General features: G+C 47.7%; 1 protein-coding gene across 2 annotated transcripts in view; it reads right to left on the bottom strand.

Moving 5' to 3' along the window:
* Positions 1-25,240, bottom strand: part of klf12b (Kruppel like factor 12b) — a 46,596-nt gene that overhangs the window by 11,257 nt on the left and 10,099 nt on the right. For both annotated transcript variants that reach the window (XM_074694921.1, XM_074694920.1), the window contains exons 2-4: positions 12,876-12,958; positions 5,784-6,327; positions 1,259-1,394 (exon numbers count right to left, since the gene is read on the bottom strand). In XM_074694921.1, the coding sequence (XP_074551022.1) occupies positions 1,259-1,394; positions 5,784-6,327; positions 12,876-12,941 (746 nt within the window). In that variant the 5' untranslated portion in view covers positions 12,942-12,958. The remainder of the gene's footprint in view (positions 1-1,258; positions 1,395-5,783; positions 6,328-12,875; positions 12,959-25,240) is intronic.

Genomic DNA, 25,240 nt, shown 5'->3' with positions numbered 1-25,240 from the left:
TCTGTGACGGGGGATTTTGGCTTGAAAACCGTGTAATGCTGTCCACTCTGTATACAGTCTATGGGTCAAACTGACGTCTTTGAGCAAAGCATGGAGACGCAGCTGCATCACAAAGCTGACACTGCAGAGCACTGAAACGACGCCCCCTGCTGGCCACTCACAGTAAGGTCAGTTTACGTGTTGACTCTTGTGGCCTCCTCAGCTCCACGGAGCAGAGCAGCTCAGTGAGTTGCTGTGAATGTTCACACAGCGGGCTCTCAGAAACTACCAAAGGTCGTCCTGTAAGCTGAATCATTACCACGGAAACACCGGGGGCCGTCTTAGCGCCGCGGCTTCATTAGCAGGATTTCACTAAGTCCTGGATACTTTCCTCTCAGAGTCTGGAGGAAGTCTGCCGGGTCTTAGAGTGAGCCCACTGGTTCTGACCTGCTCTGGGTTTGTGGGCCGAGCCGAGCCGGGGTTCCTCTGACTTCCTGTTTCATTCACCACAGATGGACTGGCACCGCGGGAGCTGTGATGTCTGTAGGCCGAGCGGGGCATTGAGTGTGTCTGAGCCATATGCACCCGGCCGTATAGATGCTCGCCCACACAGACACGTCGATATGGAAGAGCAGACACACAGAGAGTCCCCTCTTTCAGGCTCCTCTCAGAGTTTACATGTAAATAATGATCCATCCCACAGAGAGCAGCGCCAGGAAACACCACTGACCCCTCCACGCCACGAGCACAGGTTTACAGTCACACAAACGTCTTTAATCATGTTCATCGTTTGTTTCAGAGTCTTTAAATCTCTGATTAAACCCTTTCCATCCTCACCGCTTCAGTCTGAAACTATCTAACGTCTCTCAGACCACAAACACCTACAGCTCATACACAACAGGTAACAACAGGTAACAACAGGACAGGTGGACAGAGAGAGTTTGGTCCGCATAGACTGGAACAAATACATCACACATGACGAACACTTCAAAATAAAAGCCCCAGCACAATTTCTGGACAACCCAAGATGGCGGAGAGGAGTAGAGTCTTTAACCCCACGCTCCAAAACTTTCCAAAGTTACAGTTTCTTCTAAACCTGAAACGCCTGTGTGACTGCTCCAAATACCTGGGAGCGTGTATGCAGAGCTAGCTGCTAGCAACCAAAAAGCTCCAGGTGTTTTTAAACCGACACCAAACCTCTGAAACGGCGCTGTTGGAGCTGACGGAGCAGAAGCTTCAGAAAGACCCCACAGGAGGAGACACAGATGATGATACTCACTCTTGCACAGCGCGGGCTATAGACAGCGCGGTGGAGCCGGTCTCGTTCACGCTGTCCAAGGTGACGTTTGGCAGGTCGTCGTCGTCGCTGTCGCTCTTGATGTGCCTCGGTGACAGGCCGTTTGGGTCTAAATGTGCTGCAGGGAGGAGACACAAACACAGGAGTCAGCGTGGATACTGCTAACAGAAGCTAACAGCTAGCTTTAGCATCAGCTAAGAGCACAGGCCTCCGTCCAGCAGCTGAATGTACACACAGCTCGTTGAATGAAATAAACTGGATCATGTGTTTTAAACTCCTCATTGAGAGATCTGTGTGTGTGTGTGTGTGTGTGTGTGTGTGTGTGTGTGTGTGTGTGTGTGTGTGTGTGTGTGTGTGTGTGTGTGTGTGTGTGTGTGTGTGTGCGTGTGTGTTCCTGCTGGTGAAACAGAGCGCGCTCAGTGGGGCTCTGCTCTCCTGACAGAGACTCAGATTCACAGTAATGACAGAGTTCAGCATGAAAGCCTGAAGACGTCCTGAGTCTGAGCGTCCTCCCTCTGCTGGACGGCGTTCACAGAGCATCCTGATAATTAGCCAGCTAGCCCGGTCCCCGCTTTGATCGCCCTCTTCTGCTCAGTCACCAAAAACACGCCTTGGTTTGACAGGCCGGCGTGTTATCAGCCCCGACCCTCTGAGCCAATGAGCTCACAGTCCTCGGTCTCTGGAGCTTCATGACAGAGTTTCATCTTTCCCACAAGTTGTGACAACTTCTCCCCTGGACAACTCATTGGATATATTGCCAGAGCCTGCAGCCATGCTGTCGTCTCTGTCTCCATGGACACAGGCTGCGTTCTCCGCAGAAATCCAGGGAGGGAGTTAAAAAAATCAGGACCTGTCCGAGAGACGTCATCAGGACAGAAAACCTCGTCTGTTTGTCTCTTGATCTAACCGTTCAGGGCAGAGGTTTGACTTCAGTATGAGCACAGACAGCGTGAGTCTGAAACACATTATGGGCAGAAGTCCTTATTAAAAACATCCTCAGGCTCTAAAAGCTGAGAGCAGAGAGCTGTTAACGAGACCAAACGATCCGTGACAGCCTGAACTTTCTCTGTCACTCCAACATGTTGCACCAGTAGAGATGCTGTGCTGTGAATACGCTCACAAACGTCCAAAACAACAGCTGAGAGAAAGTAGAGCATGAACACAAACTGTGCAAAAACTCACAGACCAGAAAAAAAAAACCTGAGAAAGAGAAAAGCTGCAGACCCACAGCTCCAGGCCTGCAGGGGGCACTGTGGGGAGGTCTGATCCATGCTGCACCAGCAGGAATCCTGACTGTATTCATACACCTCTGCCAAGTGGAAACCTTTGGTCTGAAAACATTAGGCAAAGTAGAAGCGCTAAAAAATGCAGTTCATGAAGTGTCCACTAGAGGCTGGCTCCAGAAGAACCAAAATCACACACACACCAAGCCACAAAAAGCTCCAGCTCTTCAACATGATACATATTTCCTTAAAAAATTTGTTAAAAGCTTTTCTAAGCATGTATTCTGCCCCCTTGAGGATAGCCATCACACTGCAGGCAGCTGAAGTTGTCTCATATTTTAAAACAAGTATTTTCTGCATATTTCTGCAATAATGTAAATTTACTAAAAACTTAAATAAAAAATATTTTAAAAAAACTGCTCAATTGATTAAATGTGAAACAAAAAAAAATAGCATAAAAACAAAATGATAAAAAAATATATTTTTGTGGAGTTTGTAAAAAGTCTGATAAATATCTCAGCCCCAAAAATAAAATTATAATAATAAAAAAATGAATTTTTGGTTATTTTTCAGGGTCAGGCTTTAAGGAGTTAGAAACACGAGTTTGCCCAATCAGACGCTCCGCTCAGCTGATTGACAGGCAGCTGTTAGTGGCTTTCCAATATGGCCCCCATCGACGATTTGCTTTAAACCTCAGTTTCAGACACAGTCGAGTGACGTCACAGAGACTGCGTCCATGTATCCTACAGTCGATGGTCTAACCCTGACTCTGAGTCTCATTCCTCAGCGTGTAGCCTCAGTCTGTCACAGCTTTAACCTCACACTGTCGTGAAGACACGACGACCAGCAGCGGCTGAATCTGACGTTAAATAAAAACGTCACCACGCTCTGACGTTCATGCTGGAGACTGAGAGTGACGCTCCTCACCACCTGAACAGGAGCGCGTCAGAGCTGCTCCTGCTGTTAGGAAAACAAAGGAGGTGAAGATTTGAGATTATTTCTCTGCTTTCTGAGGACGTAAGCGTCACTAAAAGATAACTGCTGATGTATTTTTCCTCTGAGCTCTGCAGCATCCACAGCCTCAGAGCGCCCGCTGCTTTTACCAGCTATCAGGATTTCACCTCCTCTGCCCTCTCAGCCGAGACTGTGGCCGTAATGGCCCATAATAAGGGTCTACAGTTAGGAGCAGACATGGTGTTATTACCGAGGGGGACAGAGAAATGCAGGAGCTCTGCGGGAGCTTTTGCTTTTAAGGGTTTCTAACTATTGTGGTGGACGAGGGAAGAAGTGCGGAGTGGTCACCAGCCTGCCTGGCTCGCCGAAAACCTGTAATTAGTCAGAAACGCATCGTGTGTCGGGAGGAGGGGGGTGTTTCTGAGCGAGGGGACACAAAGGAGGAGAGGAGGAGAGGTGGGCAGAGCACCGGATTTCTTTTCTTTCTCTCCTGTTGTTTCTAGTCAAGCCCTGTTTCCATGGCAACGTGCTGCCGGAGACAGGGAGACAGTGAAAGGAGACGGTACCCGACGCTCCGAGGGAGGACGCCAACCTGCGAGTCTGTGGGTGAGAGGAAGTGCATGTTTCTCTGCTTTCTCTCAGATACGGAGCCGGATTCAGAGTGACTGAGGGTTTCATCATCATCATCATCATCATCATAAACAACATCATCACCTCAACTGTTAGAAACACACAGATACACAAACAACCCTTATTTTTCTGCTTCACTTCATCCTCAGAGTCTCATTCCTGATCGGATTCAGCTGAGTCTCAGTTTCACTGTTAATAGTTAGTCAGTTAACAGGTTTTCCACCACAGCAGCATCATGATGCAGAATTAAAAACTAAAAATTCAAACACATCGCTCTGAAGACGAAGGATGGAGTCAGTAAATCTGATCGCAGGAAATAAAAATAAGAAGAAATCAGGAATAAAATTAAATCAAATCTTCGACAGAGACCAGAGAACAACCTGTGTGTGTGTGTGTGTGTGTGTGTGTGTGTGTGTGTGTGTGTGTGTGTGTGTGTGTGTGTGTGTGTGTCTGTGTGTGTGTGTGTGGTCAGATGTTCCCAGTGAATCAGATTAAACATCTGAACGTCCTGTTTGTCGTCAGCTCGTTAACGTGACTCCACCCATCAACCAACCACACGTCCTTTGTGTTCGGTGCCTGTGGAGCCGGGCAGGGCCCAGATCGGACTGTGTGTGTGTGTGTGTGTGTGTGAGTGTATGTGTGTGTGTGTGTGTGTTTGTATAAGTGCCACCCATCTTCAGTCTGTGTCCACACCCTCTTATGTAAGGCTTGTTTTTCCTGTGGACTCCTCGGTGTTTAAACGCCCATCTCTAAGGAGCCCGACCCGCCCAGCTGGCTGAAGGTCCATCTCCATGTTCTGATTACACACACACACACACACACACAGATGGGGCTTTTCTGTCTTTGCAGGGACTCATGAAGCTACCTCTGTGAAAAGCAGCTGATGTTTTCCTCTGCCTCGGACAGAAACACCTCCTGTAGCCGGCTCCCAGCAGTAAAAACCACACCCAGAGAGAAAACCAATAACAGGCGGGCGGCCGGGCCGTGAGGTCTGACGCTCAGACTGCCTCGCATGTTTACTCCTCGTCAGAGAAGAAGAGGAGCGACTGGTGTGGCCCCGGTTACCTGAGGCTGTTTGAGACAGCCGCTGAAATCTCTGTCAAGTTAAAGATGGGAGAGCCTTTAAACCCGGCGAGCTCATCTTCAGTCTGAGGAGGGAACATGAGCGCCTGAGGGGCCGTGTCTGACAGAGCGCTCACACACACACACACACACACACACACACACACACACACACACAGCCTGGCTCTGTGTTTGACTGGAGACAGTAGGGCATGTGTGCAGACAGATATAGCATGGTAAACAGCCCGTCGTTGGCCGGTCTCAGGCCCTCCTCTCAGGTTTGCAGGTATCTCTCCTCACACTGATGCTGCACTGAACTCAACGTTTGGAGCTTTTACAGAAACAATTAAACTCAGATTGATTTTTAGAGCTTACATCACATCAAACCTGAAAACACAGGTTTCTCAGTGTTTCCTGCACTTCATGAATCTGAAGTTCAGTGAATTCATGCTGCAGAGATTTGACTCTCCTCTTTTTTTCCTACAGAGTAAAAACTTTATAAATCCTGAGGTTAAAGTTTGGAAGCAGAGTGTGAACACCTCTGAGTCGCTCCTGACTCCAGCTGATGAAATGCGGACCAGGATCCCAGGAGAACCGGGTCAGAGTATGAATATGGAGTGGTGTCGGAGCGCGCTCACCTTTGCCCTGGCTTTTGGCCTCGTCCAGCAGAGGTAGCATGATGGCGTTGTTGAGGCTGGAGGGGGATCGAACGGCCGTGGTGTACATGAGGGGCAGCGACTGGACCACGACCGGGATGCGGTGAACATGGCTGGCCAGCTTCCCGGCTCCCTGCAGGCTCAGCGGGCTGGACGGAGGCGGCGCAGAGTGCAGGATGTGCAAATAGGGCTGACCCCTGACCCCGGATCCAGGGGCGACCAGAGGGCCCGGCGTGAGCACCGACGAGGCTGAGGTGATGACCGACGGAGAGGAGGAGGAGGAGGATGACGACGATAATGAGGACGGGGAGAAGGCGGATCTGAGAGGGGAGCAGGAGGAGGAGGAGGTGGTGGGGGTGGAGGATAAGAAGGAGGGGCGGGGCTTGTTGATTGACAGGTCCACAGGTTCAGTCTGTGTGTGGAAGTGCAGGTCGTGAGCCAGCAGGTCCTCCGGGGGCTCGGGTTTGACTCTGCTGAGGAAGAAGGGCACGCCGTCCATCGCAGAGTACGGACGCACTTTGGGCGACTGTGGAGGAGAAGAGGAGAGGAGGAGAGGAGGAGTTAGAGTGTCATCCTCTCAGTCATTCATTCATTCATTCATTCATTCATTCATTCATTCATTTAAAATGTTTTTATGCTTCAACATGATTCAGACTGATTCTATATTCTTTTAAAGTTTGATAGTTTAGCTCTGTGCTGTACAGGATCAGACCTTCCCTGTTTCCAGCATCTGTTCCCAGACCAGCTGGAGACCCCACAGAGACCTGAACCCCTCACACAGGACGTTCGGTCTTACTGGGCTCACTTTGAGCACAGACGCTAACTGTTAAACCAACCAAACACTGTCTGATCTTTAAGAAATGAAGCAAATGCAAAGTGTTAAAACCTGCAGTTCCTGTAGCGTCCACTAGAGGCTGTTTGCAGAAACAGCAGAAACCACATACACACCCATTCAGAGAGCCTGTACCAGATCAAATAAAAACAGTGAAGGAAATTAAACAGAGCGAGTGAAGAAATAACTGAGTTTAATCAGGAAGAGGCTCTCACACCGTTTGGACTCCTCTGTTTGGTCTGAACTAAAAGAGGTGGACTTGGTCCAGACCAAGCAGGACCACAGTCCATGCCCAGTGTGAAAGCTTAATTTTAGAAGGTTCAGACGTTTGGACAAACAAAAGGAAATTACGCCATGACAACTGTAAAAAAGAAGGAAATGACGACACGAAATGTCTTATAAATATTTGGTCTGACAATTTTTAAAAAGTCCAATAAACAAAAACCACCAACAAACGTCACCAGTGATCCTGGTCTGAGTGTTCCTGGTCTAAGAGTTCCTGGTCTAAGAGTTCCTGGTCTAAGAGTTCCTGTCTGAGTATTCCTGGTCTGAGTGTTCCTGGTCTAAGAGTTCCTGGTCTGATTGTTCCTGGTCTGAGTGTTCCTGGTCTGAGTGTTCCTGGTCTGAGTGTTCCTGGTCTGAATGTTCCTGGTCTGAGTGTTCCTGGTCTGAGTGTTCCTGGTCTAAGTTAACTGGTCTGAGTGTTCCTGGTCTAAGTGTTCCTGGTCTAAGTTAACTGGTCTGAGTGTTGCTGGTCTGAGCGTTCCTGGTCTGAGAGTTCCTGGTATAAGAGTTCCTGGTCTGAGTGTTCCTGGTCTAAGTGAACCTGGTCTGAGTGTGTTCCTGGTCTGAGTGTTCCTGGTATGAAAGTTCCTGGTTTGAAAGTTCCTGGTCTGAAAGTTCCTGGTCTGAGTGTGTTCCTGGTCTGAGTGTTCCTGGTCTGAGTGTTCCTGGTCTGAGTGTTCCTGGTCTAAGAGTTCCTGGTCTGAATGTTCCTGGTCTGAGTGTTCCTGGTCTGAGTGTTCCTGGTCTGAGTGTTCCTGGTCTGAGGGAGTGATGTCATACTCTGATGGAGAGCAGGAGTAAAGATAGATCCTCCTCCTCCCTGCGTCTCCTTCCTCTCCTTCTCGTCTGTTTGGCGTGGGCTGCTCTGTCTTCCTGCTGTTTTCCATCACTCCCACAGAAACGCTGCTCTCTCTCTCTCTCTCTCTGGCTCCTCTCGTATCTCTCCTAAATCTCCTTTGTGACGCTGGAAAAACATCATATGGGCTCAATTTCCTGCCCCCCCCCCACCTCCTCCTCCCCTCTGCCCCCCCTCCCTGGGCAATGGGCCTCCTCAGGCGAACGCTGGTGGCTCCTTCAACACTTCCTTCACTAACACAGCCCTCCGTCTGCAGGACTTTCAGAAACCCAGAAACCGAAATAAAGACCGTCCACGGGACACAGGAGCCGTTTGCTGCCCCTGAATCCCAAACCTGGTCCTGGTCCTGGTCTTTCTCCTGCAGGCTCTGAGTGTGGAGCTGCAGACGGGCTGGGTGTGGGAGGTGTGGGAGGTGTGGGGAGCGGTGTTGGAGCCTTTCGGAGGCTGAGTCACTCTCAGGGCCATCGGGGAGCGAGCACATCCAGGAGTTTTCACTAATCATGCAGGAAAAATCCTGAGTGGAGGGAAAATCCAGCTGCAGCAGATGAAGAGGAGAAGAGAGAGGACCCTCGGGTTTGTTTTGAACATTTCTGTCCCCTTACGTAACGCTGCCATCACAGGATCTGCGCTCAGGCTTTCGCTCCTCTACGCAGCAGCTCAACTATTTTTACTCCAGACGTGTTCGCTGGACGACAGGAAGTGTTACGACCTCGCATGAATCAAAGCGCTGCTCCCCGAGCGCCTCCTCCTCCTCAGCAGGAAAACAAAGCAGAGCCCCTGAAAAATGCCCTCACATGGTGAACTCTGCACCTCTGAGGGGTTCAGGGGAGGGGTCAAAGGTCACGCCACGCTCTGAGTCATCCTCCACCTCCCAGCGCGCGTTTCTGACGTGTCTGCAGGTGATGATGAGAGTCAGCAGGAGGAGATGAAGAGCTCTGGTTGTTTCCTCTCTGCCCTGGAGGATCTGACCATTTATAGAAAACTGCTTTAAGTTCTCTGGGTGAAAAAAAAACAGGGAGATCTCAAATAATCCAGAGCGCAGGGAGGATTCAGCTGGGAGGACGAGCCCTCCTCTTAATAAAGAAACACACAGAGAGGAGCAGCAGGGGAGGAGGAGGAGGAGCTGCTCCACAAACCATCAGCAGCATGAACCGTACACTGACTGTATGATTAAATTTAAGCTGTAAACCACAAAATGAATGAATGAATGAGTCTGTTAGGATCAGACATGAGTGAGGAGGGATCCTCTGATTAAATGAACTCTGGGTTGGATCTGTCACGTTTCACGAGGCTGAATCGCCTCTGATCGGATCGAGCAGTTCAGAGACTGAGATCAACTTCGCTCAGGACTAAACAATGGTTAAAGTGCAGTGATTATCATTGGAGTGTCAAAGCCTGAGGCAGGCAGAGCACACCTCCCCTCTTTAACGTGCATGCATTAAAGGCTGCAGCAGGGAGAGCATCAGGAAAGAGCTCCAGAGCAGAGCGAGCATCAGTGAGGAGCCTCATGACACTGTTAAATCAGACATGAAGGAGGAGCTGGGCTGGAGCAGGGTCTGTAGAGGTCTGCAGGGTCGAAACGTTTAACCCTTAAAGCCTGACCCGTCAAAAAAACAACTTACGCAAAAAAAAAAAAAAAAAAAAAAAAAAAATCCAGAAAATTCTGATTTTTTGTTGAACTGAGACGGTTTTTAACGTTTTTAATAAAATCCAATCCACCAAAATATTGCTTCATGACTTAACTTTTGTATCATGTTTGATAAGCTGGGCCGGTTTGATAACTTTGTTATTAAAGTTTTTAAAAATATGAATTATTTTGATGCAGAAAACTAAAAAAATTGAGGAAGATTTTAGTCCTTATTCTTAACAAGACGCTTTGAAAATTAAGAACAATTCTCTGACACTTATTAAACACTGTGTCTCGTCCTTTAAATGCACTCTTAAGTCTTGATCTTTGTTATAACCTGACTGATAATCCTTCATTTCTTCACGTTAATCCAGATGAATATGAGCGGCTGGAGGTTTTCAAACTTCGTGGATAAACCAGTGAATGAGCGCCCCCTGTGGCTGAGGTCTCGTCTGTTCCTTCGTGTTTAACTCGTGTGCTGCTGCCTCGGCCTGGACTCACTAATCAAAGAGAGTTTGTGTCAAACTGGGAACAAATAAAGTTATTAAATATTTTTTTATCCCACAGGAGGAGTTTCAGAGGATAACAGAAACATTATGATCCATCATTATGAGATATCTACACCAGCTCTGCTCCAGGGACTAACGGTGCCTCTCTCCACCTAAAGGTTCCTCCTCCTGGTTAAAGTTCCTGCTCTCTACGTTCCTCCAGTTCCTGCCTGTTCCTGGAGGAACCCGTCAGAGTTAATAACCTGTGACTGTGATGATAACCGTCCTCTGCGCTCGGCTCATTCAGCTCCTGCTTTAGCTCCACGTCGCCTTCCTGACAGGCCCCGCGGCGAGGGTCCAGCTGCCTGCGTGCTCCCCGTCTCTGAGCATGCTCAGTGTAGGATGTGAGCGTCACTGCCTGCAGCTACACTGCCCGCAGGCTTTGAAGTCGTCAGACCCTCAGAGACTGATCTGTGCGTTTGGAGATGTTGTTTTTCTCTCCTACAGAGCGTCAGGGTGGAAACTCAGGTTTGATCCCCGCGCTGCTGGAGAAAAACAGGAGGAGACTAGAGGAAATAAAGAAGCTAAAGATCTGATCAGTGCGTTCAGGAAATGATTCAGAGCGATGAACAAGTCTGTCTCTGAATGGGATTTTTTATGGAAGCCCATATTTGCCAATTACAAAAAAAGAAATAATAAAAAAAGTCGAAATTATGAGAAAGTAGACAGGAAGAAACCTTAACAAAAACAAAGCTTCAGCTGTACTCTACAGATTGCTCTAGCTGCTGTAATATGACAGAATTTTATCTCGTAATTTCAGCTTTTTTAGATTTTTCTTTTTTAAAAAAACTGGCAGAAATGGGCTTCCATAGATTTCTTAAAGAAAATCAACAAACAACAGAGGACTGTAAATATATTAATTGTTATAAGTAGAGTTATTATGATTTAGTATTTCCTGTAGCTACAGAGAGTTTACTGCAGCTGTGTGTGAGCATTAACTAATCTGATGCTAAGCTAACATGTTAGATAGGAGCTGTTCTGAAGTGATGTGGACAAATGACGTGTTAGCTTAGCTTCTCTGTCAGTGAGAGCCAATCAGAGAGCTCCTGGCTTTAATCAGAGCCGTCTGAACACACTCTTCTCGTTAAAGTTTGTATGTGAAGGTTGAAAAGTTTCAGGGTTAGTTTTATCCTCTCTGCTCTGCAGGATCAGGCTAACGCTGTAGCTCCTGTGTGAGCACGCTCAGGGTTAAAGGTCAGAGTAACTCTGTGTTTGTGTGAAACCAAAGAGAAAAACACGGATTTGCATTTAGGTCATCAGAAACGTCTGAGCTGGAAACTTGAACCACCTCCACTCTCGCTCTGACTGATAAAGAGAAATTTACGCAGAGCGGCTCCCACTCACACGTAGCGGCACAGACATCCTGGACCCGCCTGCCGCCTCTGTCCTCGTGCCATTGTCTTTATTAGGGGATCCTGGTTAGCAGGGCAGATTTTCCAGCCCCTCGCAGGCGAATTGTCTAACAAGGCGGACCATTTCCAGCAAGCCCTTGGCCCCCGGCCACCCAAATGAAGACCACATTTCTGCACAGCCTAAACTGTCTGTCTGCTGTCTAAAGGAAGCTCACTCTGTTACAGGGCGAGATCGGATCTGTGTGCACTTCAAAGCTGTGTGGGCTGCAGCGCTCACATCCTGTCTGCCACTGACATCACTGTGAGTACGCAGAGCGGCTTCAAACACCAGGTATTAGCCCGCACCGCTGAGAGAGGACACCCAGAAACACAGCACCTGCTGCCCCCCCGCTCGGCCCAGTTCTTATCAATACAGAGCCCCCACACAGCCCACGGCCCGCGGCCCACGGCCCACGGCCCGGCTCCAGAGAGCCTGACGGGTTATCAGCAGCTGCTATTCTCCTCATCCATCATGAGCTAACGCTCGCCGCTCATCGCGCTTTGTCTCAACAGAAACTCTTTTGCTCCTCTCCTGCCGAGAGCTGCAGGAGCGCATCAGGGCCGCCGTGTTATTGATACCTTATGAATGGAAATCAATAGTAACTGGGCTCTAATTCATCATGATAACAAATATTAAGTGGCCTGTGCCCACTGCATGCACACACACTCACTCTTACACACACACACACACACACACACACACAGCTGTGGCAGCAACACAAAGCCCCTGTAACCTAGCAACAGCTTCACATAACAAGACCACTTTATTTCGAGGTATGTTGGACTGGAGAGCACTGATGCTGCTCTGTATGTGGGCCACGCAAACCTGCATGAGGTAACCATGTTGGTCCTAACCGGGTCAGAACGCTCGCTTTAATCCAGCGCCGCGCAGGAAGAGACGCTCGGATTGGCTCAGAAACAGTTTAACCTCACAGAGTCTGGATCTGCAGAAAACCAAGTTCAAACATCTTTAAAGAGGAGCCTCCGTGTTTAAACCTGTTTTTAAAGCGGGGTGTGTGGAGGATGGATCGACCCATTAGAGCCGTACGAACATGTGGAGGCCTCCTCCTTGTGGGGTCTGAGGTGAAGGGACAGGGAGCGCAGAGGAGACGGGAGCTGGAGTGTGTGAGACAGAGAGGAGGGACAGGGAGGACGAGGGGAGCTGAGGGAGGAACAGGGGCAGGGACAGACCATAAGATTCAAGAGTTTCCCATGTGCCCCTCCTCCTCCTCCTCCTCCTCCTCCTCCCTGGAGCTGTGACTACATCTGCCCGACCCCCCCATCCAGCACGGACTCTGCCGGCCCCCGTCGCCTCCCTGAAACTCCCTGATGCATTCCTGCTCCAGCTGTGCCTCTCCTCCTCCTCCTCCTCCTCTTCCTCTTCCTACCATGCTCTCCGACCACTCCTCTCAGCCCCCACACTCGCTCTGGCTCCCTGGCTCAGGCCTGGGAGTGATTATGGGCCCGTTGCTGGGAGGAGGGAAGGCGGGGAGGGGAAACTCAGGGAACAGTCTGGAAAACAGCGTCTGTCTTACCCCTTGCTCTGAGTCCAGGGGCTCGGCTTTGACTCGGACTGCAGGCATTCCGTCGAGCATTAACATCCTGTTTCTTCGGCTGCCTGCAAAGGGATACAGAGGAGGTGTAAGACGGTGTTTTAGCATGACTAAGCAGGTCCCACACTCGCAGTTATTCACACATGAACATCAACAATGTTGTGCACCCACTGAGAGATAAACACATTTTAAATAGACTCTGATTTTCTGCTCCAGGAGCGTCAGGAGCTGACTGACACAGAGATGCTGGCTAACAGAGCAAACTCAGAGCGCAGCGTGACTCCTCGACGTATTTCACATTTCAATGGCCTGGTGGGCTGCTGCGGGGCCAATAACACTTCATAACGCTGAATAAAATCCTCTTAAGACTTCAATGGAGCACAAACACTGGCTGTGATTTATGGGGACTTAGCGGCAGCAGCAGCCGTGAACATGTTTTCTCTCCAAATGCTGCAATAATTGAAATGTGAGAAAAGGTGAAATGTCAACACAAAGATGGAGATATTCATGATCAAACGTCTCACTCATACAAACACACGTCTGTTTAACAGGTAACATGTTAAAGGAGCAGTGCGTAGAGGTGGTCAGTCTTTGTCCGAACAGAAACAGTGAAAATAAGATCATGTATTTTTATTTGTTTGTTAAAATAAGTGAGCTAAAATCTTCCATAAAACTTTCCTTTTCTTTTGATTCATTTAGTAAAAAGCTTTTTATATTTATATTTATATTACCAAGGGTCACATGTATAGAGGCAGACATAACAAACATCCGCGTTTGACTACAGCAGCTTTGGGGGACGGAGCAAAATGTAGTTTTCAATATGAGCCTGATCTTATAATAATAACTGAAATAAATAAATAAATAATAATAATTAGAAATAATTATAAGTATTTTATTGTTATTATTATTATTTATTGATTAATTAATTAATTAATTTTTTATTTATTAATTAATTGATTTTTTATTATATTCAATTTTTTACTAAATTGATTCTATTTTATTTGGTAATTCTTTCTTGCATTTGTTTATAATCTTTTTTAATCTTGTTTTTATTTGTTTTTACTGCCTGCTGTTCACTTTTACCTGTTTTTTTATTGCTTATTTTGAAGAACTTTGTTACTTGTATTTTATTGTCATTGTTATTATAAATAAAAACTATAATAATAATAATAATAATACAAGTAACAAAGTAAATAAAAAAATTAAAAAATAAATGGAAGATAACTATTAGAAGAAGAAATAACTGTAGCAGTGTTATTATAATCATTATTATTATTATTAATATTTAAAATAAAAATAATAATAATACTCCTTCAGATAATTATTTATTTATTTGTTTATTTAGATTGTTTTAGGAACAGATGTGCTCGTTGTAAAATCTAATTGCTCTGTGTCGCTTTTATCCTAATTTCTACACACTGCACCTCTAAAGCTTCAAATCCCATTTTATTTCTCATTAAAGGCCAAAAACATTTTTCTAATTTATTTAAAGAGACCCAACATTCATCCATCAGAGAGCAAGTGACAGGAGCCAAACCAGAACCAGAACCAGAACCAGGCAGTCTCATAGTGAAGGACGGATCCAGGGAGCAGAGCTCTCAGGTGCTGGTCCGGTTCAGGGGTTAAAACACGACCAGCATGTTTAGAGGATACTGTCGTCCTATCACGTCGATAAAGCCAATAAAAGAAATGAAAACCTGTTTTTAATCCAAAGGATGGACTGAGAGCGAACAGGAAGCTGCAGAATCTGGTCTGGGAGCCAGCAGCAGAGTAAAACCAGACCTGTGTGAGCTGCAGTGGATCTTTAAAGTAAAGTGTTTATCCTCCTCCATCTCTGTGTTCATATAAAGAGCTCTCCTCTGTCCTGACCCGCGGCTCCGTGCTGCAGCTCCAGCAGAGACTCAGGAGGAGCCAACCACAACAATGCATGCTCCGTATCCCTCAGCCGACCTGAGGTAACCTCCCTGCCTCTTATTATTTTAGCAGCAGTACATGGAGGAATGCACGCACGGCGAGCAGACTCTAAACATCTCCATTACTCCGCGCTGCCGGCAGCAGCAGCAGGACGCGGCCCAGATCCCTGCGTTCAGCCGCCGCCACGGCCGCCATGACCACAGAAAGAGGCTCAGCCAATCAGGAGCCACACACAGACATCCTTTACATCCTGTGCTGATACACATCGTCCACCCTGACCCTCAGAGTCCTCAGACCCTGCAGAGCTCTGAAGACCTCAACATTTCTCCTGACATGATAACAAAAACTCATTTATTGCTCCACCACCTCTGAGATCCTCCAGCAGGAGGCTGGAGCTGTTAGTGAGGGAGGGAGGGGGGAGGGAGGGGGAGGATTTACTCCCCCACCCACCTACACACCCTCCGCCCCCCCCAGATCTCTCCTCTCAGGTCTAAGTCCCTCAGGTACCCGGGCTCTGCTGCTATTGTATTGTTGTCCAGGATGTCCTTCGGCTCCAGGTCTTTGGTAGGCCCAGATAGCGTTGCCATGGTAACGGCTGTGCGGGTGGAGCTGCAGCCTCGGTCCAGCCTCGAGCCGAGATGTGTGGAGGAGAAGACGGAGAGGAGAGAGCACCGGGAGGGGCTGGAGGAGGAGGAGGAGGGGGTTTACTCAGGTCCACCACGAGGACGACACCCACAGAGAAACTGGTTTTTATGGTTTTACTGTTTCTAAAACCAGGACCAACACATATCCTAGTATCATAGCTTCATTAATTTTACTTTTTTCTAAACCTGTCGTTTAAGTCCTCTAGTTTTTATGTCAGACTGTCTGGATGCTCGTGAGGGAAAACTGAGAAATCAAAAGTCATGAAGGGAAATTTTTCCCCTCTGAGGAGAGAAACAAAAACTGGTTTCTCTTTAAAACTCTGACATTCAGCTGCTGGATCACTGAGTTATCTGTTTCCATGGCTCTGAAATCTTCACGTCCTCGCTGATAAACACAGTCTTCCTGTTTGTGTCCTGGTGTTTGTTTGTATCCAGCCTGCGACCCCTCCCTCTGCTGTAACTGTACGTTAAAGTGGCGCTGACTTCCTGCCCTGTGATTGGTCTGCGGAGCAGCATCGTGTTTCCTGTGTTTACATGATTTCCTTTAAAGAAGAGACGCTGGCTCAGTCTCTGCAGATCCTGTCCAGTCCTGGTTTTTGGTGCTGCTGACTTGTCGAAACCTGAAGTACTGGGTTATTTGTGAAACCTACAACAAAGTCTGTTCCTCATTTCAGAGCAGGCGGCTGGAAATAGAAAATATACGACCAGAGCAGAAAATAAGACTCCATCCTCAGTCTTTATCAAACTCCTCTGAATATGATCTAAATGTCTCTTTAAGCTCTAGGTTGCTGTGTCATTAGTATGAAGCTAATCATGCTAACGTGTTAGTGATGCTGAGAGGAAACCGTCTGGATCTTATAAACCGGTTTCCCCAAGTCCAGCTCCTCCAGAGCTCTGGGATCAGGTCCTAATGAAGCGCTGCAGCAGGCTGCTTATAGGAAATCAATGAACAGTGTATGGCTGTGTGTGTGTGTGTGTGTGTGTGTGTGTGTGTGTGTAATGAGCAGCGAGCTAACAGCAGCCTGATAAACCTGAGTAATGAGCTAACAGAGCTAACAGAGCTAACAGAGCTAACAGAGCTAACAGAGCTAACAGAGGTCAGGCTGAAAAGCTCTGACAGGAGTCGACTCCTGGTTAGCGCAGCAGGATCAGGACTCAGCAGAAAACAGGGACAGCCGGGTCTGAGGGGGCAGATTGGATCCAGAGAGTCCTCCGTCACTGAGCGCGCTCAGACAGAGCAGAGAGTGGCGTCCATCAGCGCTCAGAGGCTCTGTGTGGGCAGATTAAGATCACCTTTCCATTTGCTGCTCTCTGAAATGAAATGGCCATCGCAGGTGAGTGTGTGTGTGTGTGTGTGTGTGTGTGTGTGTGTGTGTGTGTGTGTGAGAGGAGAGCAGTGGAGTGTGGAGGCATCCCATTTCTCCCCTCTCACCACCATCACCCCTCCTGCTCCTCCTGCTCCTCCTGCTCCTCCCTTACACCCCTCCACAGGAGAAACGTGGTCAGACACACACTCAGCCTCCATGTTTCTCTGCTCTGTGTTAATGTGTTTTACAGTACGAGCTGAAACTCCCCCGCACAGCGTCACAGACGACCCCCAGGTCCACCTCCTGTGAGCCAAAGGAGGTGACAGCAAACAGCAAAAGGAGGACGGATAAAGACCTGCTCTGAACCAAGGAGTCCACCTCACTGCTGATCTGCTCCTCTCACCTGGACGATTGTTTACCTTCGTTTGGTGTCAGAGCTCTGATACACCACCAGGTGTAGCATCTGTGTGTGTGTGTGTGAGTGAGTGTGTGTGTGCTAACTCGGCCTCATCCTCCTCTCTGCACACACACACACGCACACACACACACACACACACACACACACACACACCCAGAAACACGGCCCTGCCAAGGCCTGGTCCCCGTGTGGAGCGCCCAGAGCAACTGGGTACATCTGTGTCACAAAGACCGGACCTGCTGCCACGGGCTGGGGGGGGTAAACCAGGAAGTGTTGGAGGAAGGTGAAAGCGAGAGGGGAGGGGCTGTTGAGGAGCAGGAGGAGCAGCGGGTGGGGAGGAACCAGGGGGAGTGTCGAGTATGGAGCTGGGAGGAGGAGGAGGAGGAGGGAGTCAGAGGAGCAGGAGAGGGTAGAGAGGGGAAATGGAGCTGAGCCAAGGCCGGTGGAGCGCAAAGCACACGGAGCAAGAATGCCAACAGACCCCCCCACCCCACCTCCACCCCCACCTCCACCCAGCCCTCAGCCAGAGAGGGAAACCAGGACGAGGAGGAAAAACTGTTCAACAAACTGAAACCAGAGACAAAGAGGAGGAGGAGGAGGAGCCTCAGAGGAGGAGGAGCCTCAGAGGAGGAGCGATCAGAGTCTGGACCTGACACCGGTCTTTCTCTCTGAGCCCTGACACCCTGAGGTGACACACCGCCCTGATAACCAGCCTACGACCACTGGCTCACAGCTCACTCCTCCACTTCCTGTCCTCCCATCACGCCGAGCAAAGACCGGTCAGAGAAAGAGTGCACGCCGCGGCGTCTTCACGGAGCTCAAACATACGTAGGGGTCGTTCCTGAGCTGCAGCTGAGTCACAGCTGATCCTGCAGCGCGGTCTGCTTCGCGTTAGGCCGTCTGCTCTGACCTCATCCTCTCGGCCTCATTCACATCTCGAGAGCTCGTTCATTCAGCTTCCTGCAGACCTCGACCTCTGAGAGGCGCAGCACTCAGCCCAGTATCAGCTCTCAGGGGGGTCAGGGTCTGACTGGACCTCAGACCCTGAGGTCAGCGCACACACCAACACGCCACGGAAAACTGGAAGTCCACTTCTTGACTTTTGCCTTTAAAGATGTGTGATTATAAAATAATTGATCCAGAGGAGAAAACATGACGTGATGTTTGAAAGAGTCAGAGAGGAAACTTTAGACACAGCTGCAGAGAGCAGGAGCTAACGCTAACTCTGAGACCTTCAGCGACCTGAAACAAAATCAATCCAGACCCAGAAACTGAAGATGCAAACAAGTCGACACCGAGCGTCGGTCTGAAGACGATTTCTCTAAAACAACTTTCTCTGCAGACGTGTTTCAGCTGTTTGGCATCAAGAGTTTCACTCTGGGAAGTCATGTGACTGAACATTTCCTCCATGTTTACGTCCAAATATCTGCATCTCCATGTTTTCATCTTTAACAGATGCAGAAAACACCTCCTCCTCCTCCTCTCAGCTCCTCCTCCTCTCGTCCGCTCATGGAGAGTTTATTCTCTCCAAATAAAAACATCCTCCATGCTGTTTACACACATGTTATCAGACACAAACAGGAAGGATAAAACTTATAAACGTGTGAAGCAGGTTTCCACTCAGCGGTGATGAAGTGACGTCACTGACCTAAAACCATCCACAGAGACACAGGAAGTCACAGGAAGTCACAGGAAGTCACAGGAAGTCACAGGAAGTCACAGGAAGTCACAGGAAGTCACAGGAAGTCACAGGAAGTCACAGGCTGAGTGTTTCTCCCTGAAATGAGTCACTGACCTTTGAGACTAAATCAGTGGAATTCCCCTTTAATGACCTCCTGACCCCGAGCAGCTCAGAGCAGGTAAACACACGCTCTGTGTGTGTGTGTGTGTGTGTGTGACGTCCAGGGATGGACACGCTGTTTTCTCCTTGCTGGCGCTCTGTGGACGCTCTCAGACTTTCCATTTCACGGCCGTGTTTTCGTTGGCGGGAGTCTGACGGAAGCTTCTGGGACATTTCTGAACGCAGCTCAGAGAGCAGGAGCGCTGCTACACACCTCAAACCGCCGCGTACATCCACATCCTTTGATTAAAAAGTTTCCTCCAGTGTCTCGTCGCCCTCAGAGACACTCACTTTACCTGGAAACACCCGGCTCTCCCTCTGCTCCTCGGGGAGTAACTCAGCTCCTCAGAGACAAACACAGCGCCTTCGTGAACGCAGCTATTATTAGACTGAACACACGTCTCGTGTGAGGATGCTCTTCATCTCTGGGACACTCAGCTGAACACAGAGAGCTTATCAGGTCACATCAGTTTCCTCTGGACGTCGTCCCCGATCCGTCCGTCCGTCTGAGACCATCCAGACTCCATCAGGCTGCATCTGATGTGGCGTTCATCAACGTCTGAGCTCGCCACCGCTCTCACACTGAGGCTTCTGTTTCCTCACCTCAGGGATCAGAGCAAGAACTGGCCACAACCTCACGATAAAATCAGCATGTATCATGATATCACAATACGCTGATATATTCTACACCTAGGGTGTTCAACCTGCGGCTCCACCTGCCACCGCTCTACTTCACCTCCTACAACATCAACATCCACCAACTTTCCATGCACCTGTGGCTAACCTCAAGTTTTACAGCCCTGGGAAGATAACTACATCTACAAAAAGACTAATCTGGAAGAAAATACTGATTTTAATTCTGTGTGGATGGATACATTTAACTACCAACGTGCTGGATTAATCTACATGATTGATATGTGGGAAGACATTAACAATCAACAAAAAACGATGAGTTAAGTAAATAAATCAGTATATTTATTCAAATTAACAGATTCTTTCAAAAGTTTGGCATTTTCGCAAATTTGTAAAAAAAAATTGTCATTTTGAAAATCTTTGAAATTCTAATTTTTTATTTTTGTCGTTTGAAAAAAATTGAAATTTTATTCTATTTTTTTTTTTATCATTTTAAAAAAATTTTAAATTTAATTTAATTTTGGTTGTTTTGAAATTTTTCAAAATTTCATTTTTTTGTTTTTGTCATTGTGAAAGTTTTTGAATTTTTTTTTATTAATGTTGTCCTATGAAAATTTTGGATTTTTTTTTTATTTTGGTCATTTTGAAACTATCAATTTTCCGTTTTTATCATTTTGAAAATTTTTGAAATTTCAATTTTTTATCTTTTTCATTTTGAAAATTTTTATTTTTTATTTCTATTTTGATCATTTAAAAAAAATTGAAATTTAATTTCATTTTGGTTGTTTTGTAAAAAAAATTAAATTTAAAGTTTTATTTTTGTCATTTTGAAAAAAAAATTTTTTTTTTTTATTTTGGTAATTTTGAAAATTTTTGAAATTTCAATTTTTTATTTTCTTCACTTTTAATTTTTTTTTTTTTTTTGGCAAAATGTTTTAGAATTTTAAATTCATATGGAAATTTTGAAGTTTTATTTAAAACAAAAAAACTTAGCCATCACATGTACAAGTTCATAAATTTGAGAGGAAAAAAAAGATGATTATGTACTAGATTTTATTATGAAGATAAAGTATGTTTTGAGGCTCCTGAATGACTTTAATCCAGTTGAGCTGAGGAAAAATGGTAATCTTTTCACTTTAACTAATGTTACAAAGAAATTTTCAGGTGAAAGATGAGGCCAGTTGGTGAAACTGAAAATGTCACTTGGTATAAACAATGTTTCTCATTAAAAAAGTAAAGAAGTAAAGTTGTATTTTATTTCCAACTTGGCTGAAATATGATTTTTAATTTTACAAAAATATTGATATTGTATCAGAAGACAATGAATGGTGATATATTTGACGTATTGATATATTTTCACACCTCTGCTCAGGAAATAATAATAATTATATGATTTCACTGTCGGAGTCTGTCACCAGGATTCAGCGCTTCATGATTTACAGCGTCTCTCACACAGAGGACGTTATGGACCAAACGCCTCAAACAGGACAGAGGACAGAGAGGAGCTCACTGATGGACCCAGGAAGGAGGTTTGAGAGCTCAGGGGGAGACTTCAGAAATTAGGCTCCAATTGTGGTGAACCTCAGGAAACCTTGAAAACACGACGTGTTTGAGTCAGAGAGGAGGTCTGACGTCTGTCCCCACGGAGCTGTACATCAGGAGGGAAAGAGGAAACACGCTGCTACGTAAGACACCGCCCCGGACTCCTCTGTGAGTTTCTGTTCAAAGCTCTTTAAACAGTTTTTACTGTAAATTCACACCACAACATGAACGACCACTGAGGAGTCAGAAACCCTCACACACACTAGAGCAGATATGGATTTAAAACACACACACACAAGCAGAAAACACACACACACACTGGAGCAGGACCGCGTGGCTCTGGGAGGTTCCCAGATCCTGCTGGACTGCCCTTGGGTCTTTGCTATTTCTGCCGGGGGATCCTGTGTCAGTAATCCTGTCGGGATGAGGGGGGATGAGGTCACCGGATGCAGCTCGACTCCTTCGCTCCTCGCTGCCTTCACCGGCTCCCACACACACACACACACACACACACACACACACACACACACACACACACACGTTGTGACACAGATTCAGGGGGACTCTGTGAACTCCTGTTTCTGTAGGTTTGTGTTTTTCTCCTGATGGATGGACATGTATCTGTCATCAGGAATGAGTGAGTAAATAAACGGTCCTGGAAAAACGGTTGATGTGAGCGTCTCTGAGTCAGAAACACTTGAAGCAGGTTTGTTCCTGCGTCTCTTTAAAATCGTTTCCATCAGAGCTCCTCCTCACGCCTGCGTCTGCGTTATCTGTTCATTTACAAACAGCACAAAGAGGAAATCTCTGAGTATTTATCTTTCTCTGGTGCCTTCTCTTTGTCTTTGTGAGCGCTCCCCACCTCTGACAGGCCGCCCCCGTCTCTCTGAAGGTCTTGTGAAACTGTGGGAAAAGAAGAAGCCACTTATTCTGAGAGGAAACACTCAGAGCGAGAGAAGAGTCGGTGGCTGTCTGGTTGGTCTGTGTGTCAGACGCTCTGCTGCTAAAAGCCGACTTCCTGAGCCCCTGCTGCGCGCTACAATCTGGCTACCACACACACACACCTTCTGACCTCTGCCTGCACCCACAATGAACCATATTTATCTTAGATTAAAACACACACACTCTCACTCTCGCTCTGTGTCTGAACACTGCAGCACTGCTGCTGCTGCTGCTGCATGAAAGAAGAATAAAGATGCCCATTCAACACTAACAGCCACCCACACACACCTACAGTATGCACACACACACTCACCAGAAAACACACAAACACACACACACACTTCCACAGAGAGGTAAACAGAGCAGTCTGACATCCTCTTGCATCATGTGCCTCAGATGCAGCAGCGCCGCAGCCAAACGAGCTGTGACCGTGACAGCGCTAAAGTGAGGTGGCATTACTCAAGTGAGCGGCGCCTTACAAGTCAAAGCAATTTGCGACACCGTTGGAGACAGTTTACGTCCAATTGAAGATCGTTTTGATGTAATGGTGAGAAAGAAGAAGTTAAATATTCAGTGCGAGGGCTGCGCTGAAGGAGCCACAAACACACGCCTGGAAACGGCGCCCGCAGCTCCGAGCAGGAGCGCAGCGTTTCTCGCTACAACATAATCGTCTGACCTCTGCAGCACACCCTCCACACACACACACACACACACACCTCAGGAAACGCAGGAGGGTCAGTGGCTGTGAATCTAAAATAGCCCCTGACACAAAAACCTCTCCGGTACCAAAGGAGGAGGAGGAGGAGGAGGAGGAGGAGGAGTCGAGCAGAGCGTGGAGATACAAACAGAAAACCTTAGACACATTTTTTAAACATAAATGAGTTCAGATGAGTTTGATTTAAGCTCTGAAACTGATCCATCTCTGACCTTTGACCTCTGGAGACAACTTCTGCAGCTCTGCAGCGACTCACTTCCTGAAAAATGACTCGATAACTTTTTAAAGATAACACACACACACACACACACACACACACACACACATTAACAGTCTTATCATTAAACTTTCTTGCATGTGTTTAAATCCAAATATCATGAAATGCTTCGTTAAACTCCTTCTCCACTCGTTAGCTCAGTTTTTATTTAGTCTGTGTTTGGTGGTTTACTCTGCAGGGCTGAGCAGTGTGTATGTGTGTGTGTGTGTGTGTGTGTGTGTGTGTGTGTGTGTGAGGTTAGCTCCAGTGAATCAATAAGCGATGCACTCGGTGACTCCGTCCTCCTCTCTTATTTACTCCGGCTGCTCCGCTCCGAGGCCGCGGTGACCGCGCCGCTAAATAACCATCTCACACTGACACGCCGCTCCGTGGGCACCGTCCTGCGCGGACCGCAGAGCAAATCAAACTCCTGAAATGATTTCTATCTCATGAGGGATCTGATTGAAAAACCCAAACGGCGAGCTGGGTTTGTGTCATGTGTCAGAGGAGGCGCGGGAAGGAGGCGCAGAGGCTGGAGGAGAGGGTCGGAGTGAAGCCTGCGCTCGTTTCTTGGCCTCTCAGAGAGGTAGGAAGCATCACATTAGCATCCTCACAATAACCTGCATCCTCCAACCCACAGCATCACTACCACCCACACTCCTCCTCCTCCTCCTCCTCCTCCTCCTCCTCCTCCTCCTCCTCCTCCTCCCCAGGGGATGACAGTACACTCCTGCCCTAATGGGGGATTCTTAGCTGCTGCCTCTTATCCCCCGGCTCTTACATGTGTGTGTGTGTGTTACAGCATGTACGTCTGCTTGTGTGTGTGTGTGATCCCCTCCCCCCGACATATGCAGTGTGTACATTCGACCCACAATCGCTGGTGTCCCTGAACGCATCGCAGCACACGTGCACTCATATGCACTCTGAAAGATCGACCTAGATGTTTTACAATAAGTGCACAAAGCAGGAGGCTCGACACACTGACTCACGCTGGATCCTCTGTAAACAAGTCACACAGAAATAACAGCGGCACAAACACTTCAACACACGGCGCTTTCTCCTTCTCACTATCTCTGCACACACACTCATCTTAACACACACACACACACACTCTGTGCATCTCACGCTCCTGCAGAGCCGTCCTGATGCAGCCTACCCTGTCTCACCTCTTTTTGTGCTGACGCTGCTGAACGCCGCTGAACGCCGCGCGCTGCACATGGAAACAGCGCGGCGCAGACCAAGCTAAACATTCCAACACTCTGACACTTGTTACATCAAATGTGCGCTTGTGCAGTTATTTTCACTCTCCAGTTTTTCCCCTCGGTTTGACCCAATCCGGCTCTCCAACGCCACTCAATAAAAGCCAGCAGCTGTGTTTACCTCCATTACTCATCTACTCACGCCTTCACTCCAGCTCGTCCTCCTCTCCGCCGCGCCGTGCACAGCTCGTACCTGGGTGAAGCAGCTAATTGAGAGGAGTTACGGGCCGTAGCTGAACCCACAGTGGGTTTCGCTGGAGTCTAAAGCGCCTGTGGAACGCCACAAGCTCCCAAATGGCTTCCACATGGCGTTTGACTGATTTCCTCTCTAATCGCTGACGTAAAGCTCGACTGGAAACCAGGCTCAGAGCGATCAGGGCCAATCAGAGGCTGCAGGATCAGAGGAACTGGTTTATGGTGTAGCTTTGGCTAAGCTAACCTGACCATGGTTGAGTTATTGATCTCAGTAACAGAAGCTAACGCTGGTTTAACTGACCTGTTAGCGATGAAGCTAGAGAGCTGCCTGTGTGTGTGTGTACAGTAGAGAGTTATTCATACAGTGTGTTTCCTCCTCTCAGCCTGGCGTTTTGGGGAAATGTGACGTTACAGACGCAGCTTCCTACAGTCTCCACACAAACAGACTCTGAGCTGCAGAAACTGTCCAAAACAAGCTGAAAACGCTGACTCTGAATGCTCTTCCATCCTCTTTTTCTTGGCTTCCTTCCTTTTCTCCTCTCCCCCGTTCAGAGACCATATTTGGCTAAAGTTAAATACACACTGGGTTGATGGGGGAAACATCAGCACAGATAGACGGGCCTCGCACCGACATACCTTTCCATCCTTGCCATGGAAACATGTCGAGCGACCTTAAATCAGA

Source organism: Halichoeres trimaculatus, unplaced genomic scaffold, assembly GCF_033239565.1.
Source record: "Halichoeres trimaculatus isolate MK-OKI-2021-1 unplaced genomic scaffold, fHalTri1.1 fHalTri1_scaffold_19, whole genome shotgun sequence".
NCBI classification, from domain to species: domain Eukaryota; kingdom Metazoa; phylum Chordata; class Actinopteri; order Labriformes; family Labridae; genus Halichoeres; species Halichoeres trimaculatus.
The sequence above is the reverse complement of the archived record's forward strand: the minus strand, read 5'-3'. Positions and strand labels throughout refer to the sequence as shown.